This window comes from Hyperolius riggenbachi, chromosome 12, assembly GCF_040937935.1.
Source record: "Hyperolius riggenbachi isolate aHypRig1 chromosome 12, aHypRig1.pri, whole genome shotgun sequence".
In the NCBI taxonomy this organism is placed as follows: Eukaryota; Metazoa; Chordata; class Amphibia; order Anura; family Hyperoliidae; genus Hyperolius; species Hyperolius riggenbachi.
In genome coordinates this window covers 176,669,249-176,689,795 of record NC_090657.1, presented here as the reverse complement: position 1 = coordinate 176,689,795, position 20,547 = coordinate 176,669,249, and the positions used below count along the sequence as shown (strand labels likewise).

Here is a 20,547-nt window from a genome sequence, read left to right as displayed (position 1 = left end):
AGATCAAATTACAACTTCTGCTTAGTCACAGATGAGGGGGGATTAGACAGGCTAAACTCTGTAAATACATACAGGGGGCATTTCTTGGTTTTCCTTCTGTCCTGTGCAAGAGTTCAGGAACACTTTAAGTGTAAATAGCTTGACCTACTTTTGTCTGCAGTGTACACTCCTCTGAGGCATGCTGGAGCTTGTAGTCCCCTGTCCGCAGCAGGTGGCCCCCAGTGAATGCCTGGCTTGTGTTGTATGTGGAGGGTGATGCTGGAATGTGGCAAGTGAGGTCCCCCTGTGTTGTGTAGTCAGAGATCAGCTGATGCCTGTGAGGCCAGCAGCATTGTCACTGCTGGGATGAGAAGTCACCAGAATGACAAGTCCTAAACAATGGCTCTACTGAGCAAACCAAATGAGGGGGTGTTGCCTATAGCAACTGGCAGCTACTAGAGTCTTGTGCTTAAATAACTTTTGTAGCTCTAAAAGTTCTGTGTATTGCAAGGATTAATGGCAAACATAATTTCTGTGGTTTTAAAATCTCTCAAGTTAGGTACTTCAGTAGAGGGCAGCTTCTGTATGTAGCTGAAGCTTCTCCAATCCTTATTGAGCCAAATGCTGGTCACTGAGACGATATTTGGTCAAAGGACAACTATAGTGAGGGATACGGGGGCTGCCATATTTATTTCCTTTTATACAATACCAGTTGCCTGGCTGTCCTTCTGATCTATTTGGCTGCAGAAGTGTCAGATCTGACAAATAACTGCATGCTTGTTTCAGGAGTGAGGGCTCTTTTCCACTATGAAATGCGATTGCGATTGCGATTATGATCGCGTTTCAATTTCCACCATGCGATTGCAATTGAGCTACTATACTCATTATAGTCCAGCTCAATCGCATACAAAACGCGGCAGGACGACGATTGCGCTTTGACCAAAATCGGATCGCACTAATGGAAATTGCTGCTGCAGTTTCCATTATTTTAATGTACCTTGCGATTTGCAGTCAGAAACAAATCGCAAATCGCAGGCTAGTGGAAAAAGGCCCTGATTCAGACAATGTTAGAAACTGATCTGCTGCATGCTAGTTCATGGTCTATGGCTAAAAGTATTAGAGGCAGAGGGTCGTCAGGATCGCCAGGCAACTGGTATTGCTTAAAAGATAAAACAAAATATGGCAGCTTCCATATCCCTCACTACAGTTGTCCTTTAAGCATCTGTTGCACTTTTTTTTTTTTTTTTTTCTACCGAACCTCCCTCAGTGTTTAATGGTGTGTACACACATGAAAGATCTTAGACCAATTTTACCCCCTTCCATGTAGTATGAAAGCCATACTCTACAGTCTATTCTATTGAGCTGAACTCCCCATCAGATAAAAATCTTCGCAAGATGCTGCACACAAAGATGCTGTAGACATTCAAAAGATCAGTATCTGCAAAAGATCTGTTCCTGCAAAATGCATTCATAGTCTATCTGCAGATCCTCATACACACCTTGTTTAAAGTGGATCCGAGATGAACTTTTACTCATTGCAGAATTGTGTTCCTTTCCTATTGGTTATAGGGCATTCCTCAAGCCAAATACTTTTTTTGTTTTTGTTTTTAATACTTTAATTCCCTATAAACTAAACAAGCCCTGCCCATAGGTTTTCAGAGAGCCAAGGCATTTTCGGACAGTAGAAAGGGCTCTTGGGAGTTCAGTCTGGGCAGGAGGAGGGGGAGGTATTACTAGCCAGAGATTTCAGAGACAGGAGGAGGAGGGGGGGGATTAGGTTTTGTTTTCACAGGCTGAGTGCTCAAGATGCAGATAAGCCTGCCTCTGTGTAATGTTTACAAACATGGCTGCTGTCACAGGAAGAAATAATCATATATTCTATTCAAGCTGTTTGCAGCTAGATTTGCTGTGTAAACTATCTAAACTTTAGATAATAAATTATGCATACATACTTGTTATAGTTATTTTTTTCATCTCGGATCTGCTTTAACAGACATTCATTTGCAGATCAGATCTACCAGGATGGATCTGCAGACGATTGTCAGATATGCAAGTGTCAACCATTTCAGCCGCGCAGACGTGATCCTCACGTCCAGGCGGCTGCTCTGCTGCGGTGCCGTGATTGCAGGCGCGCCCCCGTGCTGTCCCCGGTAGCCCTGGGATCAGTGAACGGGAACATGGTTCGTGATCACCGATCCGTGTCCACAGCAGAAAAACCGAAGCACTCTTACTAGAGGCTTCAGTCTTTCTGCAAATAAAATTTTCCGCGTCATCCTTGTGCATCCGGTGATCGAGGAGCACAAGGAGAAAAAATAAACTCAAGGGCCTAGCACACACCAGAGCGGTTCGGTCGCGTTTTCAGATCCGATTGCGGATGTGGAAACGCTAGGGTAATGTATTTCAATGGGGTGGTGCACATCAGAGCGGGAGGCGTTTTGCAGAAACGCATACTCCCGGGCAGGGCCGGCCCGCCCATGAGGCGGGGTGAAACTTTTGCCTCAGGCGGCACTTCTGGGGGGGCGGCACCCGCCCGTCCGTGTGTGTGAGGGGCCGCCCAAGCTGGAGAGGATAGCGGGCAGGAAGGGGGTATTGGGCCTAGCGGCGGGGAGGGGGGTCGGACCCCCCCCTCCCTCGCCTGGTTCCCCCGTCCTCCGCTCCCCTCCAGCTTTAAACAGTTACGTGCTGGCTGCAGCTATAAGAGGCAACGGGCGGGCGGGGATCACTCACCTCTTCCTCGTTCCAGCGTGCGCTCCACTGACGTCACTTCCCGCTATCCCCTCCAGCTCGGGCGGCCCCTCACACACACGGCTTGCAGGGAGGGGGGGGCGGCGATTTCTTGACAGCTTGCCTCAGGCGGCAAACAGTCTAGGGCCGTGCCTGCTCCCGGGCTGCTGCAGATTTTGGATTGCGAAGGCGTTTCTGCCTCCAATGTAAAGTATAGGAAAAACGCAAACCGCTCTGAAAAACGGCAGTTCAGAGCTGTTTTGCAGGCGTTTTTTTCTTAATCTGTTAAAATGCATTTATAAAAAATTCTTAGCAAAATGTACCATCCAAAGAGCCTAATTAGTGGCGGAAAAAACAAGATATAGATCAATAAATTGTTTTAAGTGATAAAGTTATTAGCAAATGAATGGAAGGTGAAAATTGCTGTGATGCATAAGGTGAAAAGTCCCCACGGGCTGAAGACTGTTAAACAAGGTGTGTATGAGGATCTGCAGATCTCATAGACTATGGCCTAGTGCACACCAGAGCAGTTCGGCTGCGGTTTGCGATCCGCTTGCGGGTGCGGATCCGCTAGGGTAATGTATTTCAATGGGCTGGTGCACACCAGAGCGGGAGGCGTTTTGCAGAAACGCATACTACCGAGCTGCTGCAGATTTTGGATAGCGGATGCGTTTCTGCCTCAATGTTAAGTATAGGAAAAATGCAAACCGCTCTGAAAAACGGCACTTCAGAGCGGTTTGCCAGGCGTTTTTGTTAAGTAGCTGTTCAGTAACAGCTTTACTGTAATAATACATGAAATCTACTACACCAAAAACTCTTCACAAAACCACAAAATGCTAGCTGAAACGCTACAGAAAAAAGAAAAAGCGTTTCAAAATCTACTAGCATCTGCTAGCGTTTTTTGGTGTGCACCAGGCCTATGAATGCATTTTGCAGGAACGGATTGTTTGCAGGAACAGCTCATTTGCAGATACTGATCTTTTGAATGTGTGCAGCATCTTTGTGTGCAGCACCTTGCAAAGATTTTTATCTGATGGAGAGTTCAGCTCCATAGAATAGACTGTGAAGAGTATGGCTCTCACACTACATGGAAGGTGGTAAGATTGGTCTAAAGCCCAATCTACACAATACGATTCTTTGTGCGATTCTATTATAATTCGATTTACGATCCGATTAAATCCGACATGTCCGATCGGGATTCCATTCGATTTGCCATTATAAAACCATATCAAATCGAATTGAATCGAATCCCGATCGGAAATGTCGGCTTTAATTGGATCGTAAATAGTCGTACTCGAACCGCACAAAGAATCGTATCATGTAGATGGGGCTTTAGATCTTTCATCAATATTTCAAGTGTGTACACACCATAAGAGCCTGGTAGTAGGCGTGTCAGATGCCAAGTAGCAAATTTAGTGCAGGCATTCTTCCAAATAAGGAAGAAGGGCTCTTGCTCTGTCCAGCTGTTTACTACAGGAAGATGGGTATTTCTGGAGGTTCTTGTGGCAACTATACTCCTGTGTGCTGTTTCCAATAAGGAAAATTTGAAAGTCTTGTCAGTTTTCCACATTTTAGCTAGTTGGAGATGCATTTACTGTAAATAAATAAATTTAAATAAATGAAGTGGTGTGCAGATCCTCTTCCTTGGGTCTATTCTGTGCAGGGATGGTTGGAGATGCATATAATTTGGAGTTGATACAGGATTATGTAAATGTGGTAAGCAAATCTATGCAGCTTCATACCTAATGAAGTCTTGACTTGTGTGTTGCAGGCCACAGAGATAATGTAAAGTGCTTCCACTGTGACGGGGAACTCAGGAACTGGGAGAGCGGAGATGACCCCTGGAGGGAGCATGCCAAGTGGTTCCCAAGGTGGGTGACGAGGGGTGGCTGGAGATTGGCTAGACAGTAGAGATCAGGAAACTGATGGCCTTTTCATGCACTGGCTATGGAGTCCTCTGGACCCTCCTGCAGCCCACCATTCCGCTGTAAGGTCCTTCTAAACCTACTGGACTCATGTTGGCCTAATGGGTCTCTTGTGGTTGCTGTGGTCCTCATCTGGACTGGTCATGTGTGAATAAGGAAGACCTTGTGCACAGAGGGGAAAGCCACACGCATCTTTGTTCTACTGGGAATGTGAGGACCGTACTTGACATGCCCAGTTCAGATTTGCTCATTTATGGTGGGGGTGTGGCCTGAAGATGGTGAGCAGGGGTGTAACTATATGGGGAGCAGCACCTACAACTGCAGGGGGCCCCAGATGTGTGCAGGGCCCCACCTACTACCTTTCCCTTATCCTGATGCACCAAACCGGGTGTGTTTGTGGTTACACATGTTATGGGTGTGAAGATCCTGATGGCCACACTTGTGTTATGACCCTTGTGGGATGGGCCCCGAGGCTGAGGGTCACCATATAGAGAGCAGGGGTGTGAACACTAAGGGCCCCATCAGTTTTGTGGGGGTGGCAAGATTTATACTGTAATTGTCCCTGATGGGTGGTACCCAGCGTTAGACATTTACACATCTATGTGCTTCCCACCACTGAGTGAGGGTCTACATTGCCCCACTACAGGTTTACTAGAAGGCACATTGTATACTGCATTGAGTTGGAGCAATCAGATACTCTGGCTGCTGACTCTAATTGACCCTTTTCCAGGCTGCATACAATTTGCATTACATTTGCATACAAGTCAGAATGACTTGCATCTTGTTGACCACCTCTGTTCTACTAAATATAGACTTGCATTGGCCATGCACTATGTCCAATCTTAGCTAGTGTTGGGCCGAACGGTTCGCCTGCGAATGGTTCCATGCGAACTTTTGCGGAAGTTCAGTTTGCCCCATAATGCACCATGAGGGTCAACTTTGACCCTCTACATCAGTTAGCAGGCCCAGTGTAGCCAATTAGGCTACACTAGCCCCTGGAGCCACTACACCCCCCCCCCCCCCCTAATAAAAGGCAGGCAGCGGCAGCCATTACGCTCACTCGTGTGCCTGCGTTAGTGAGAGTAGGGCGAGCTGCTGCAGACTCTCTCATAGGGAAAGATTAGTTAGGCTTAGCTTGTTCCTGGCTGCATACCTGTTCTGTTCAGTGAACCCGCCACTGCATACCTGTTCAGTGAACCCGCCACTGCATACCTGTTCAGTGAACCCGCCACTGCATACCTGTGCTGTGAACCCACCACTGCATACCTGTGCTGTGAACCCACCACTGCATACCTGTGCTGTGAACCCACCACTGCATACCTGTTCAGTGAACCCGCCACTGCATACCTGTTCAGTGAACCCGCCACTGCATACCTGTTCAGTGAACCCGCCACTGCATACCTGTTCAGTGAACCCGCCACTGCATACCTGTTCAGTGAACCCGCCACTGCATACCTGTTCAGTGAACCCGCCACTGCATACCTGTTCAGTGAACCCGCCACTGCATACCTGTTCAGTGAACCCGCCACTGCATACCTGTTCAGTGAACCCGCCACGCGACCATATGGGCTGTAAAGCCACCAAAACCTGCACTCTCGCCATGGTGCGCACCAGTCCAGCACGGCCGTCACTACACAAACAGCTGTTTGCGGTGCGTTACACGGTGAGTTTGGTGTGTCAGTGTGAAGCAGTACCTTAATTACACTACCTGATTGATGTATACACATGCAAGATGTTTTAAAGCACTTTAGGCCTGTCATTTAGCATTCAATGTGATTTCTGCCCTTAAAACGCTGCTTTGCGTCAAATCCAGATTTTTCTCGGACTTTTGGCATGTATCCCACTCCGCCATGCCCCCCTCCAGGTGTTAGACCCCTTGAAACATCTTTTCCATCACTTTTGTGGCCAGCATAATTATTTTTTTTTCAAAGTTCGCATCCCCATTGAAGTCTATTGCGGTTCGCAAACTTTTACGCGAACCGAACCTTACGCGGAAGTTTGCGAACCCGGTTCGCGAACCTAAAATCGGAGGTTCGACCCCACACTAATCTTAGCACAATGTTGTATGCAGGCCTACCTGAGCTATATAGCAAAGTTCCACCCCATCTCCTGGCCCTCGTGTCATGCCAGGATGAATGAAAATGACAAAATTCAAATTATTATTATTTTTTTTTTTTTTTTTTCATCCGGGACTTCCTCCAGCCGATCTCTCTCGCCGTAGCTCCAGGATCCCCTCCAATGCAGATATGGACTGGAGTGTTCGGTGTCTGCGCAGAACACTCCAGACCCCGTAATCGAGAGCAGCAGATGCTGACCTGGCATCTGGAACGGAGGGGGTTCCCGGGACTCCAGGGCTGTGGTGAGGACACAGGACAGCTGCCAAGAGCTGGAGGAAGCCCTTTTTTTTTTTCCAATGCGCTATGTAAATATTTTTGTTCTGATATTGAGATTTACACATCTTACAGGGAAACAGAGGTAGTGATATGGCAGCTTCCAGATTTCCTTTTCGTCCATGCAGATTTCCTGGCTGTCCTGCTGATTTTCTGCATTTTTAACCTAGCCCCTGAACAAGCATGCAGAAGATCCAAGTGCTCTGACTAAAATGACTGGATTAGCTGTATGCTTGTTTCAGGGTTGTGACTCGTACACTACTGATGCCAGAAGATGGAACAGGACATTGTTTAGCAGGAAACCAATATGGCAGCCACCATATTGCTCTTACCTCATGTTCTTGTCCACACCTTCTCACTAGGTGATCTGCAGGATGGCAGAAATTGTTGTAAGGGCTGGTTCACATTTGGCTCCGTGATTGCAATTTGCGGGCAAAATCTCACGATTCAGTGTGACTTGTGGTTTTGTTTCCCGTTCAATAGAATGAGAATCGCCGAGCAATGTCCTCCAAAACGTTTGCAATTGATTGAAATCCCTGCAGTGTGAATGTATCCATAGGCTGGTGGCTGGATGGTGTAATGGTTAAGGGCTCTGCCTCTGACACAGGAGACCAGGGTTGGAATCTCGGCTCTGCCTGTTCAGTAAGCCAGCACCTATTCAGTAGGAGACCTTGCCTATAGAGCGTGTCCTAGTGGCTGCAGCTCTGGTGCTTTGAGTCCGCCAGGTGAAAAGCGTGATAGAAATGTTATGTCTTGTCTTGTCATAGGGATACATTGTAGCAGTGCTTTGCTGATCGCTGGCGATCAGTAAAGCGCTGAAGAATCGCCCCAATGTGAACCAGCCCTAAGTGTTTGAAATGCTAATTTGACTTGGTGCAGCTGCCCAGATACAGCAGCAAGGGTAACAAAATCTGTTTTGTTGTTTTCTGTAGGTGTGAATTTCTGGTCCAGTCCATGGGGCCGGCGTACATTCGTGCTGTGCAGGACCAGCTGATCAGCAGCCCAGAAAGTACGGTGAGGAAACTTTTTTTTTTTTTTTTTTTTTTTTTTAAGGTGGCCATACATTTTAACGATTTTGCAGCGGATCTACAATCCAATTCAAGAAACATTGAATTGGAAGAAAATCCATGCCACAACAAGCATGCCTGATCAGATGGGAAATCTTGGGCTGATGTGGTCAGTCTGGTGCATTGCGGTAATGTTAATGTACTGGTGCTTTTAATATCTCTCACCTGTCCCCACCTGCTGTGAGTCTGGCTTTTTCCATGTCCCATGTGGCTGCTGTGCTGGCCAGGGCAGGTGCTTCCATAGAGGCAAATGGGGCAGTTACCTTAGGGCCCACCCCCAAAACCTTCCAGCTATGGTGACAACATGCATGCCTGCAGGAAATGAGGAAGGGGCGCTGTGGGGAGAAGTCTGTAGTGTAGAACATGGTGCTGCCTCCTGTGTCCTGCCTGGATTAGGTAAGACCCCAATGTGTACACTCTGGATTTGTAAGGGAAAGGAGCAGGGGAATAATGGGGTCTCGACCAAATGCTTTTGTGGACATATGATGGACACCTAATTTTGTGTGGTGGGATGGGTCCTGGAAGGCTGTGTGGGGGGCAGGGGGTCCATGCTGGGGTGGGCCTAATCGTAGCTAGAACCAGCCCTGGCGTATGTGATGTCGCGCATGTGCTGTATGCTATGCAGTGTTACAAGGCTAATTCCCAAGAGACTTCATGCTGAAATCGGGAATCAGATCTGTTGGCTGCCCATATACCACAGACTGTGATCAGTGATGTCTATTGGTTGATCTGACCATACAACGCTAGAGGGGGGAGTACTTATGACCAGCGAGTAACAGAATTCTCCGCCCACCCCCTTATACTACAGCCTGTTCCAGCAGAAGGGCTATGGGAAAATTGCATCCAAAGCCCAGCAATGGCTTATTCATTGTCTCCATTGCTGGGCTTCAGATGCCATTTTCCCATAGCCCAGCTCTGCTCAACATAGCGCAATGAAGGTCAGGGTCCAGGGACTGATGCTGGAGGCTGGGAGTGGAGTCTTCTGCCAGGTGAGTACTTAGTAGTGGGCTGATGGCACCTGAAAGTAAAAACCAACACAGGAATATTAGGTGACCCTAATGGGGGAGGGAGTGTATTGGTAGCAGAAAACATGCAAAACACTGCCACATTGTGTATTTCATGGGTACATTGCCACATTGGGTGTCATTCAAAGCTTTTTCACCTTATGTTACTGTTTAAAGCTTCCAAAGAACAAAATTATAATTTAGGTAAAAGTAATATTGAAATGAAAGTTGATCAGGAACAACTAACTTTGAGTGATTTTGCATGTAAATGTGCTGAAAGATTATTTTCATCAATTAGGTGATAAATAAGTCATGTATGAAGTTTTGTGACTAGAGCCCATTGTGTATTTTGTGGGTATGCTGCTGCATTATGGGTTTGTGGGGAATTGCTGCCACATTTTTGTGTATTTTGAAAATTGCTTGGCGTCCGGCGGATCTTCTGTTAACTATTGCCCATACTGTGTGCTGGGGCTCACTCAGATCTGTCTGTGCCCATTACACTGCACCAATACACAACTGTCAATGTGTAATTGTGTATATATATATCCCTTTGTTGCCAGGAGGAATCCCGCAGCGCCTCTGACCGGAGCTCCCTCTCACCCAATGGTAAGTCTCGGTGTGCTGTATTCACCTAATGGCCATCTGTGCAAGGCTAGGGCTGTGTAACCAACACAAACCAACATGTCTGTCCACCGGCATCTTCCTTCCAATAACAAAATGATCACATCTATTCCTCGGCAGGCTCATTGGGACATTGAGAGGCTGAGATTTCCAAGTTGCATGCAAATTACCATATGTACAACCTGGTAATGGGCCAATTAGATGCACTCCCTGCCAACTGTTATGATTGGACTAGTGCCCAGCTGCATTCAAGCTGCATTTCATTTGCATGCAATTTGTAATGATTAAGACCTCATTGACTGTGATTTTATGCCGAACTGTTCTGTGATTGGTGGTCTTATCTGCCTAAAGGTTCGTATACACGTCCGATAAAGATCGTTCGTTACGAACGATTCGTGACGTTTACACGATATTCAAATTAGACTGAAAAGATCGTTCGTAATGAACGATTGTGTACACACGTGAACGATATAAGTATAAAGTACTGAACGACGAACGATAAAAAAATGCGTGCGCAAACGGAAGTGACGTTATGACAGGCAATAAGAACATGCGTTATCGGACGATCTTTGTACACACTGCAACGATTGAACGATTATCTTTCGAAAAAATCCGCCGGGTTGGATCGGTCCGATTGAACGATAACGATCGTTATCGTTCACAAAAACGATCGTTCACACTTTTTGAACGCACGATTATCGTTCCGATTGTCGTTATCGTTCGTTTTTGAACGATCGTTATCGTACGTGTGTACTCAGCTTTATAGTGTGGAGGGCTGATTGGCCATCTGTCTGCACTATGAAAGTAGCGATCAGAGGTCAACCTCTGTTTCCAAATGCGACTTCCTGGAAGCAAAATGTTGTAACTGGGTGCAAGTTTAAAAGGGTCTCTGTTCTTCTTCCAAGGGGCCAGACAAGATGTATGCAAAGCTAGCACACTACTACATGGACATTATAGTGTTAGTATAACTGTGCGGAATCTGAAGTGAAAATAAACTTGATATGATTCGTATGTGTAGTACTGCTAAAAAATATGATTAGCACAGTTATTTTTTTTCCAGTACAGGAAGGGTTAAACCTCAGTTACCTATGCAAAGAAGCTTGAGCTTTGCAACTTTAGAAAGTTGTGGACAGCACTGTCTCTTGAAGCACTTACCTCAAATGACTGAACTTCTCTGCAGAAAAACCATAAACAAAGAACAAAGGGTCACTAGCCTGCTCTGTGAAATAATTTAAAATGCTGAGTATTGTGGAAACTGCAATTATTACAGAATGATGCAATGTTATAACATCAGTAGCAAAGAAAATGTTATTTTTAGTTTCAAGTATATAGCTTTATTTTATCCATACTACACAACCAATTCATTATATCATGAGGGTTTTTTTTCGCTTCAGTGTCACTTTTTAACATACCTCAATAAGAATTTGATCAACTATGCCCAGTAACTGCTTTACCTGTGAACTGTTGGTATGTCACTGCTGTCGGGGATGGCCTATGTAGTGGTAATACAGCTGATTCAAATGGTTTCCAATCAAAGATCAGCATACACTGCAGCTAGTATACAATCCGTTCTGGCCCAGAGTAACCGCTTATATTGTACATACTGGAAATCTGTGCAGGCGTAGAGTAGCAGCTTATACTTGCATGCCAGAGATGGCAGAAATAAACTGGTGGTTACAATAAATCTGCCTTAGCAGGTTAACGAACTGGCGCAATAATGCACATGTCCAGATCAAAGATTCTGATTGGTTGCTCTCAGAAGTTACTCCAGTTCTGCATTGGATGTGCTCCAATCAAAGCCCTGACTAGGAGAATTGATCAGCCTACCCCCTGTGCCCATTCTGATAGTAAACTAGCTGCAGTTTGACACAACCATTGGCTTCATTTCTCTGTATTGACACAACAAAAGGTGAACTTGGCTTAGGTGGAGTAACACTATAATCTTTCCCAGGCAGATGGGCTCAGTGAGTCTGCATTGGTCCTCTAGTTACAAGTATGTTATTTTGGAAGCCTTGCATGCAGCCAGTCCTGCCTCTATGGGTCCTGGTAATCTGGTCATCCTAACCTCAGCCCTGCTGCTCCCTTGCAGATTCTCCTGGAGACTGGCGGGAGTTCCTCCAGTCGTCCATAGCTCAGGGTGCTCTACAGATGGGGTTTGACGAGCGTTTGGTGGCCAGTCTGGTGCAGAGCCGCCTCCTGGTGGTGGGGACACCGCACAGCTGCATGTCTGACCTCATTGAGGATCTACTGCAGGCAGAAGAGGACAGAGTGCGGCAGACACCAGGTATACACTCTACATAGCTCTACATAGCCCGAGCCTTCTAACAGTGGCCTGTGTGGCTGTGGCTTGCTGGAGGACCTGTCATGAGAGGTCACTGCTATTTTCTTTGGCTGCCCCTCGTCCCAGAGACCAGGATCTATTGGCCTCCCTGACCATCCCTAGTAAGAAAAAAAAATCTACAACCTTCAGAAGGCAGTGAGGAATGGTATCAAGAGTAGCCTCTCATGACAGGTTCTCTTTAATCTAACATTTGCCAGAATGCGATTCATGTGGCTTTCCTGTTGCTGGTTTCCCTGTTTCCTAATCTTATACTGTATTGTCCATAAATACATGTGCATCTGCGGTATAACTAGTGATAAACCCGATTTTCGCATAATTGTAATTTTGCTGGGGGGGTGGGAGGGCGACGCTTCTACTGCAGCACATCTGCTTCCTATACTATGCTCCAGGGGGCAGGGTTTGCTACTCAAAGGACAGTGGTGCAGCCAGGGCCACCATCAGAAATGTTGGGGCCCCTCACACATCAGGCCTAGGCCCACCGACTGGTTGCTGTGCCCGCCCACTAGCCACCCCATCCCCATGTGCGTGAAGTGTGCTGTGGACACAGTATAGGTTAGACAGGAACAGGTGCCCCCAGTATAGGTAGCAAGCTATAGGCACCCCAGTATAGGTAGCCAAGTATAGGTGGTGCCCCAGTATAGGTAGCCAGGTATAGGTGGTGCCCCAGTATAGGTAGCTAGGTATAGGTGGTTCCAGCCCCAGTATAGGTGGTGGCCCAGTATAGGTAGCCTGTAGCCAGATATAGGTGGTGCCCCAGTATAGAAAGTTCGCTGTAGTGGGCTCACTCATCTGCTCCCCACATTCAAGCGCTGATGTCACTCTTCTCAGTGCTGGGACACGGTGTGCTGGTTAGTGAGCCGCAGCCAGCACATGTGGCCCTTCCAGCGCTTTCCTCACTGCAGTGTCAGTCCCCCCCCCCCCCCCCCCGGGTGCAGCTAAGGAGCTGTGGGCCCCGATGCAAGTTTTTACAATGGGGACCCCCAAGCACTCTATACATAACAATTGATACAGTGCACCAAAACCTGCCAATGGCAACTACAGTGTCAGAGGTGCAAGAAGGGGATGAGGAAGAGTTTGATTACCACTATTCGTAGTATCTATAGAAGTGATTATTCTGAGCACGGGACCAAGAGTGCAGTCACAACCTCTGCAACCCCTATTGCTACGCCCGTCAAAGGACCACTCCAGCCAAAAAAAGTAAAAATCTGTTAGAACCGACAGGTTTTGAACTAGACAATCTCCTCATGGGGGATTCTCAGGGTTTTACCAATTGTCGTCAAGCTTTTTAAGATTTGATGGGGCAAGCATCCCCGGGCCCCTAGACTCTCTCCAGGCCCTAGGCTACTGCCCAAGTGGCTTCTTCGGCTATCAATTCATGTGCATGTTTGTAGCATGGGGACTTCCAAGTAACTGGTTTCCAGTCTGAAAAAAAAATGAAATGTTATTGTCTTATTTATCAGTCTGGTGGACTCCAAGTGCCAGAGCTGCAGCCACTAGGGCACACTCTAATGGCAGTAGCAGTGTTAATGAGTCTTGCCCAAGCTCTCCTTACTAGGTGCAGGATTACTGAACAGGAAGAGCTGAGATATGAACCCTGTTCTCCTGTGTCAGAGGCCGAGCCCTTAAAGGAAATATTACACCTTATTTGGTGTGCTTTCATAGTTTTACTCATATGCTCAGTCTGTTACCAAAGAGGACTTTATCGCTGGTTTATCTTAAGATGTGATGTTTTTTCATCTTTTTGACCCAGAACCTGCAAGAATCCCAGAAGCCCCTTCTGCACCAAGGTCTTCCAACCAACCACAGCCCCCCAAAGAGCCAGGTAATCTTCCAGCCAGTGCTCAGTGTCCACTTCAATTCTGTACATCATATAGTGTGACTAAAGACTGATGTTGATAGGACACACTATATAATGCACAAAACTTTTCAGCAATTCTCATACAGCATATAATCTCATAAATCGACCAGCGTATAAGCAGAGGTACCCACTTTCCCTCAAACCAGGAAAAAGTGATTGACTTGTGTATAAGCCCTCAACAGTAGCCATATGTGCCCCAGTATGTCAGCCCCCCTTAACATAGCCAGATGTGTCTAAAGGCTGATATAGCTGTCTCAAGACGCCACTAGATGGTGTCATAGATATGGGACACAGCGATTGCCACACAGGAAGAACTCTATCATTGCACCACTGATATGTTGCTTGCACGCTCTGCTCCACAAGCCAGGGCACACAGGTAGTCATCTGCACACCATGTTGTAGGGGATGAGGGCACAGACACAGCAGGTAGCCGGCTGCCGTGAGCAGGATCACTAGTATACCTGGATGGTCTTTCGAGTAGTAACCAACTCAAATTCGAAATTCAAATGAAGTCTGACTTCACTTGTGACCATGAGGTGGGTGGGTGGGGGTGGGGGGGGGTGTTAACTTACCCAGAAGTCTTTGGGCCGTCTGCATTCCATTACGTGTGATATGTGTAATGAAAGGTGCATTGCATTACTCACTACTGGGCTTCCTCCAAGCCGAAAGGAGGAAGTGCAGAAGTGAGTGGTGGATCGTGGCTTTCATTACACCAATCGTGTGTACTAGAGCAGTGTTTCTCAACATTTTATAAGTGTGTACCCCTTTTAAAGCCCTGTACTCATCGAGTACCCCCTATCATAGTAAACATGATCACAAGTACCCCTTGACAAATATATATTTAATCGTAGTACATGATGATAATTGGTTCTAAACAATGCAAGCATTTATTATTGCTTTTAATAAGCTAAAATACTAATTTGGTGTTGTTTAAATAAGAATTATAATTTTCTAGATCTCTACATTTGTTGTTCTTGGTTAAGTATATCAAGCTCGAGTACCCCCTGGACCCATCAGAAGTACCCCCTGGGGTACGTGTACCGCATGTTGAGAACCTAGGTACTAGAGCACAGATGTCCCAAAGACTTCTGGGTAAGTAAATTCTCAAACCCCACCCCCCAACCTGTAGTTACAGGTGAAGTCATTAGACTTCATTTGACTTTTGAATTAGAGTTGGTTCCTACTCAAGCCCATGACTGCTACTGTACGATCCTTGTGCTCCTCTGCCAATAACAAAACCTACTCCACCATCCATTCTGCTCCACTGACTCGCATATTAGCAGAGGCGGTAACCTTTCACTTTTTATGTGTGTGTGTGTGTGTGTGTGTGTCCATCTTCTGCTTTTTTTTATTTTTTATTATTATTAAAGTCCATGTTTGCTGAATTATTAGGTGTATGTCCTGCATCCTTGGTATAACTGTCCCATTAGAAATTATATCTGGAAATGCAGAATGAGATTAATTGTGTATGTATGTGTTATTTTATCCACTTACCTGGTACTACTTGACCTCTCCAGAGTTGCTGCTGAGCACGGAGGAGCAGCTGAGACGTCTGAAGGAGGAGCGACTGTGTAAAGTCTGCATGGACAAGGATGTCTCCATGGTCTTCGTTCCCTGTGGTCACCTGGTGGTCTGTACAGACTGCGCCCCCAACCTCCGACACTGCCCAATCTGCCGGGCTACCATTAGAGGCTGTGTGAGGGCCTTTATGTCCTGATCCAAGCAGCAGGTGCTGACGCCAATCACCGTGCTCCATCCACTCCCCGCTATGTGCGACTGGCGAGAACACACTATCCTGGACAACATATTTTATTTTAAAGGCTTCTCATTGCTTTGTCTTTTGCTGTGGTTGAAAATCAGACAAGCCTCCAATGTGAACACTTTTTAAAGACTGCAAAAATGAACACTGCAACTGATGGGCTGTATGTGGTGATGGTAAACTGGTTTTCATACAGAAGGCCAATGACATGAAAATAATTCAAATATTATCTCATTGCCTATCTCTGGTCACCATGGTGTATTCAGAGTGTTTGGCAAATTGCCTAAAATCAAGTAACCTCTGACCCCTGGGCAACCGCTGGCTGTTTCTGTAGAAAAGCAATCAACCTTCAAGGGGACCTGAACTGAGAGGATTGTGAAGGATGCCATCCTTAATTTTAAGGCTCCCCTGTCTGCTGATTGGATAATGAATTTGCATGGAGTACCTGTTCAATGCCAAGGGAGATGAAATGAGCACAAGTGTCTCCTGTGTGGCTGGGCTGATAAAGGTGACTGGCGTCATTGGAAGCAGCATACTATCTGTATGAAAACTAATGATTAGCCTCTTATTGATCTCTCCATTGGAGCAGAGCAGTTCACATTGCAGCAACATTTGGCTTTCTGCCCAAAATAAAACTTGCTGACAAAGGCCTTAAGGGGCCGACTCTTTGTGTTTAACTTATTACTGTGAGGAATATTTATAATGTGGAATATAATAAAGAACATTTGTGACTCCTGCTGTTTTAGTGTATTTGCTGCATTTCATGGAGCTTATAAAGCCTGGTACATGCCTAAAGATGGCCATTAACAATACAATTCTCCATATGATTATCAGACAATAGTTGGGGCCCACTAATGGCAGGAAAGTCGCCTCTAGTTAGGACATTAAATAAATTATTAGGGAAAGGGAGGTACTGAAGGGGGTGTGGCTAGAAAACAGCAAAAATCTATTAACCCTTCGCACACTCACATGCAAATGTTCAAACAAATGCATTCACAGATTTACTCATCCAGGCACAACTGTTATCCCTACAGCTAAATTAAAAGCCAGGGTTTTAGTTCACAGAAGAATGCATTCTTATGCTTAGTCACCTATACTGCGCAGAAGTACCCAGGTAAACATAGGTGTCCTAACTCTGGCCCTGTAACATGCATAGTGCAGACATGCAAACACATTCATTGCATCAAACCTATCAATGGATTAGGAGCACACATCCTAACTTCCTCTCCTGGGAAAGACTGGATATATGTATTTCCATTTTACTACTGACCCCTGTGGCTAGGGTCCAATTCAGTGCACTCCCTCCTTCCCCTGTATGTATTTGTCAGCATGCACACAGCTTATGCTGGTGTATGCGCATGGTGCACATGGACACATAACGTTAGCTCCCTTGTGCGATTGGTAAGATGCACCGTCTTTCCCAGGAGAGGAAGTTAGGATGTGTGCTCCTAATCCATTGATAGGTTTGATGCAATAAATGTGTTTGCATGTCTGCACTATGCATGTTACAGGGCCAGAGTTAGGACACCTATGTTTACCTGGGTACTTCTGCGCAGTATAGGTGACTAAGCATAAGAATGCATTCTTCTGTGAACTAAAACCCTGGCTTTTAATTTAGCTGTAGGGATAACAGTTGTGCCTGGATGAGTGAATCTGTGAATGCATTTGTTTGAACATTTGCATGTGAGTGTGCGAAGGGTTAATCGATTTTTAATGGCAGGAAAGCTGCTATCCAATCGGACTAAAGGAAACCATCCATTTTCCCTTCCATTAGCAGGCCTGAACAAGCATTTCCTATTAAAATTTTCCAGATGATCAATCACCCGATTGTATCATTAATGGCCACTTTAAAGGAATCATCAGCTGAAAATAAAGTAAATCCCATTTACTTGTGGCTTTCTCCAGCCCCTCGCTGCTGTCTGTCCCATGCAGACCGCTCCATTTGCAGCCACTGGCCTGGGGTCCCCGCACAGTGCAGAGGACAACCTCTAGATCGTCCTTACTGCGCCTGCATGAAGTGCCGCTGTCAAGCCCACGTTGTCTGCTGCGTACTGCGCAGGTGCAGTAGGGACAATCCCTCGATAGTAACAGAACCCAATGCTAGGCTGCAGGCTAGTGATGGCTCTAATCCAAACTGTTGCCTGAGGCATGCTGTCCCAATCCTTGCAGGTGACAGAAATTGAATGTGTACATGCATAAGCCCTGGGACCTACTAGCACTGCATAACTAGAGGGGAATAAACCCTGTGATTGCAGGGAGGTTCAGAGCTATTTTGGGACCCCAGCTACTAATATTCCTTTAATCCGATACAGGTGTCCATCCTTCAGATCAGGTGTTCTGTGGTTACACTTGTTGTGGGTGTAAAGATCCTGATGGCCACACTTTAATGACCATTGGAAGATCATGGAGTGCACCAGGGGTGGCAAAGGGAAAGGATGTCAACATGGGGAGGGGGCCCCATCAAAGTTGGTGAATAAAAATGGCCAATGAGACGTTTGAGTTCAAGCAGCTTGACAGAAGACAAAACAGTTTTTTTTATTTTTTTTTTATAGAGTTCATTAGTCCAGTTCCAAGCGGCATAAAATTAACCAGTTGCCAGTGCTGCTCGGCAGGGGTGCAGCTGTGGTTTTGGACCCAAGCAGTCCATAACTGGAGGCCCCCTCCATGAAACTGAAAGATTGGTAGCCACACCACTGGGCATGGCCAAAACATGTGGGTGGAGTAAAATGCTAGCATAAAACAGGTAGTCCCCAGTTTTATTTACATAGCGCTGTACATAGTATATTGCCTTGTCACTAACTGTCCCTCAGGCCTTGTTCACATTGCGTTCATCTTGTGTGTCTGTCCACAGTGGGCTTTTTTCTGCAAACTACCAGTTCAGATATAAACTCTCTCAGAGAATCCTTGCACAAGCATTTCAGGGTGATTTTGAAAATCGCCTGCACTGAAATTTGTACAAAAACTCCTATAATGTGAACAAGTCCTCAGTGGGGCTCACAATCTAGTCCCTACCATAGTCATGTCTATATCATGTAGTGTATTGTAGTCTAGGGCCAATTTAGGGGTAAAACCATTAATTTATCTATATGTATTTGGGATGTGGGAGAAAGAGTTCCTAGAGGAAACCCATGCAGATGCAGGGAGAACATACAAACGCTTGGCAGATATTCTGGCTGGGATTCAAACTGGAGACCCAGCACAGCAAGGACGCTAACCACTATGCCACCGTGCCACCCAACATAAGATTGGGTACAGGTGGTGCCCTCAGTATAGGTAGCAAGCAATAGGTTTTGCTGTATAGGATTGCCAGGTAATATGGTGCCCTCAGTATAGGTAGCCAGCTATAGGTCCCCCCCCCCCCCCCCCTGGTATAGGTAGCCTGTACAGGTTAGATAGGTTGGTTCCTCCAATAGATGTAGCCAGTATATTTTCCCCAGTATAGGTTAAACGGGTAGGTGCCCCAGTATAGGTTAGCTAGTACAGTTGCCCCTATTATAGGTTAGATAGGTAGGTGTGTCCAGCATAGGAGTGGGGGGGGGGCACAGGCAGAGTGAAATTTCAACTCTCCTTCCTCAATCTTCGTATGCAGCCTCTGTCTTCTTCCTGTCCCAGTGTCAGTCGCATCGTTACCATCGCAACAGATGCTAGGACAGGATGAAGATAGCTGTGTGCTGTATTGAGGAAGGTGAATTGAAACTTCACTTTGCCTGCTTCCCCACCCACCCATCCTCCTGCTGTTCCACCTGTCACCACTTGCAGGTCTGTAAAAATGGGCCTAGGGGAGCAGAGCAAGGCCCCCATTAGTGTGATGCCTCAAGCAGGGGCGTGGCTCACCTGTATGCTGATGGTGCCCCTGGTGCTCGGATACTCCCAATCACTGATTTGAGTAAATCTGGCCACGGCCGTATTAATCTGGATTTGATGCTCAAATCTGAATTCGACTTAGAGTTTAACTGATTAAAAGCAGAATCTGCGATCATGGCCGTTATCACAGACGTTTAACGTTAATAGCAAAGCCGCCATACATGCTACAATTGCCAAAATTGCATGGTTTATAAAGGTGATCAGTGGCTACAATGGAAAAAATTCAAAACTTTTTCTTTGAGAATCGATTTTAACATTTCAAAGGACAAAAGTATTTGCGATTAATCACTTTACCCCCCCCCCTCTGCGGTACGAATTTCTCTGTCCCTTCCCCCCCCCCCCCCCTTAAAAAACCAAGGGACTGAAAAATCTATACTTCCTGTGCTGTCCGCGCTCTTGCCGCTCGTGCGCTCCGCCGCCCGCTCGCCTGGAGATCAATGAACGGGAAAATCCATTCCCGTTCGTTGATCTAAGCCCCGCAATGATCTGCTGCTTCTATGAGAAACAGCGCGATCATTGTGATCTTCCCAGCCTCGTAGCGCTTCCTGTAAGCGTCCTTCCAGACCGCATGAACACAAACTCCCTGTGGCCAAATAGTAAAACTACACCCTAAAGCATTTTACATATACAAATACATTAGTTTTACACAATAAATTAACTCATTACCTCCCACACTTCCCAATTTTTTTTTTTTTGTAATTAAAAAAATAAAAAAATTACATAAGCGACTGAACTTTTTAAATATGTCAAGAGGGTATAATACTAGTGCTGCACGGTTTTTCGGTTTAAAACAAACTGCGGTTCGTGGCAAGACTATCTGCTGACCGTCACTACCTATGGTTTTTCGGTCCTGTTTAATAATTTGCTTCTGGCCCCACTGTGCGTGGATTGGCCAGAAGCAGTGAATATGTATGAGTGTTAATGAGCTGGGGGGGGCGGATTCACTCCAGCGAGCGGCCGGGCGCATACAGCATTACCAATCACTGGCTAACGATGGAATGATGGCAGCGGTAGG

General features: G+C 46.2%; 2 protein-coding genes across 5 annotated transcripts in view; one reads left to right on the top strand and one right to left on the bottom strand.

Moving 5' to 3' along the window:
- Window positions 1-273, bottom strand: part of YTHDF1 (YTH N6-methyladenosine RNA binding protein F1) — an 87,833-nt gene extending 87,560 nt beyond the window's left edge. For both annotated transcript variants that reach the window (XM_068262407.1, XM_068262408.1), the window contains exon 1: window positions 149-273. The gene's annotated coding sequence lies outside the window, so the exon portion shown is untranslated. The remainder of the gene's footprint in view (window positions 1-148) is intronic.
- Window positions 1-16,399, top strand: part of BIRC7 (baculoviral IAP repeat containing 7) — a 41,231-nt gene extending 24,832 nt beyond the window's left edge. For 2 of the 3 annotated variants that reach the window (XM_068262409.1, XM_068262410.1), the window contains 6 exons: window positions 4,475-4,574; window positions 7,951-8,032; window positions 9,650-9,695; window positions 11,800-11,994; window positions 13,802-13,873; window positions 15,427-16,399. In XM_068262409.1, coding sequence (XP_068118510.1) covers window positions 4,475-4,574; window positions 7,951-8,032; window positions 9,650-9,695; window positions 11,800-11,994; window positions 13,802-13,873; window positions 15,427-15,626 — 695 coding nt within the window. In that variant the 3' untranslated portion in view covers window positions 15,627-16,399. The remainder of the gene's footprint in view (window positions 1-4,474; window positions 4,575-7,950; window positions 8,033-9,649; window positions 9,696-11,799; window positions 11,995-13,801; window positions 13,874-15,426) is intronic. The other variant, XM_068262411.1, reaches the window with a different exon arrangement.
- Window positions 16,400-20,547: the final 4,148 nt, after the last annotated feature.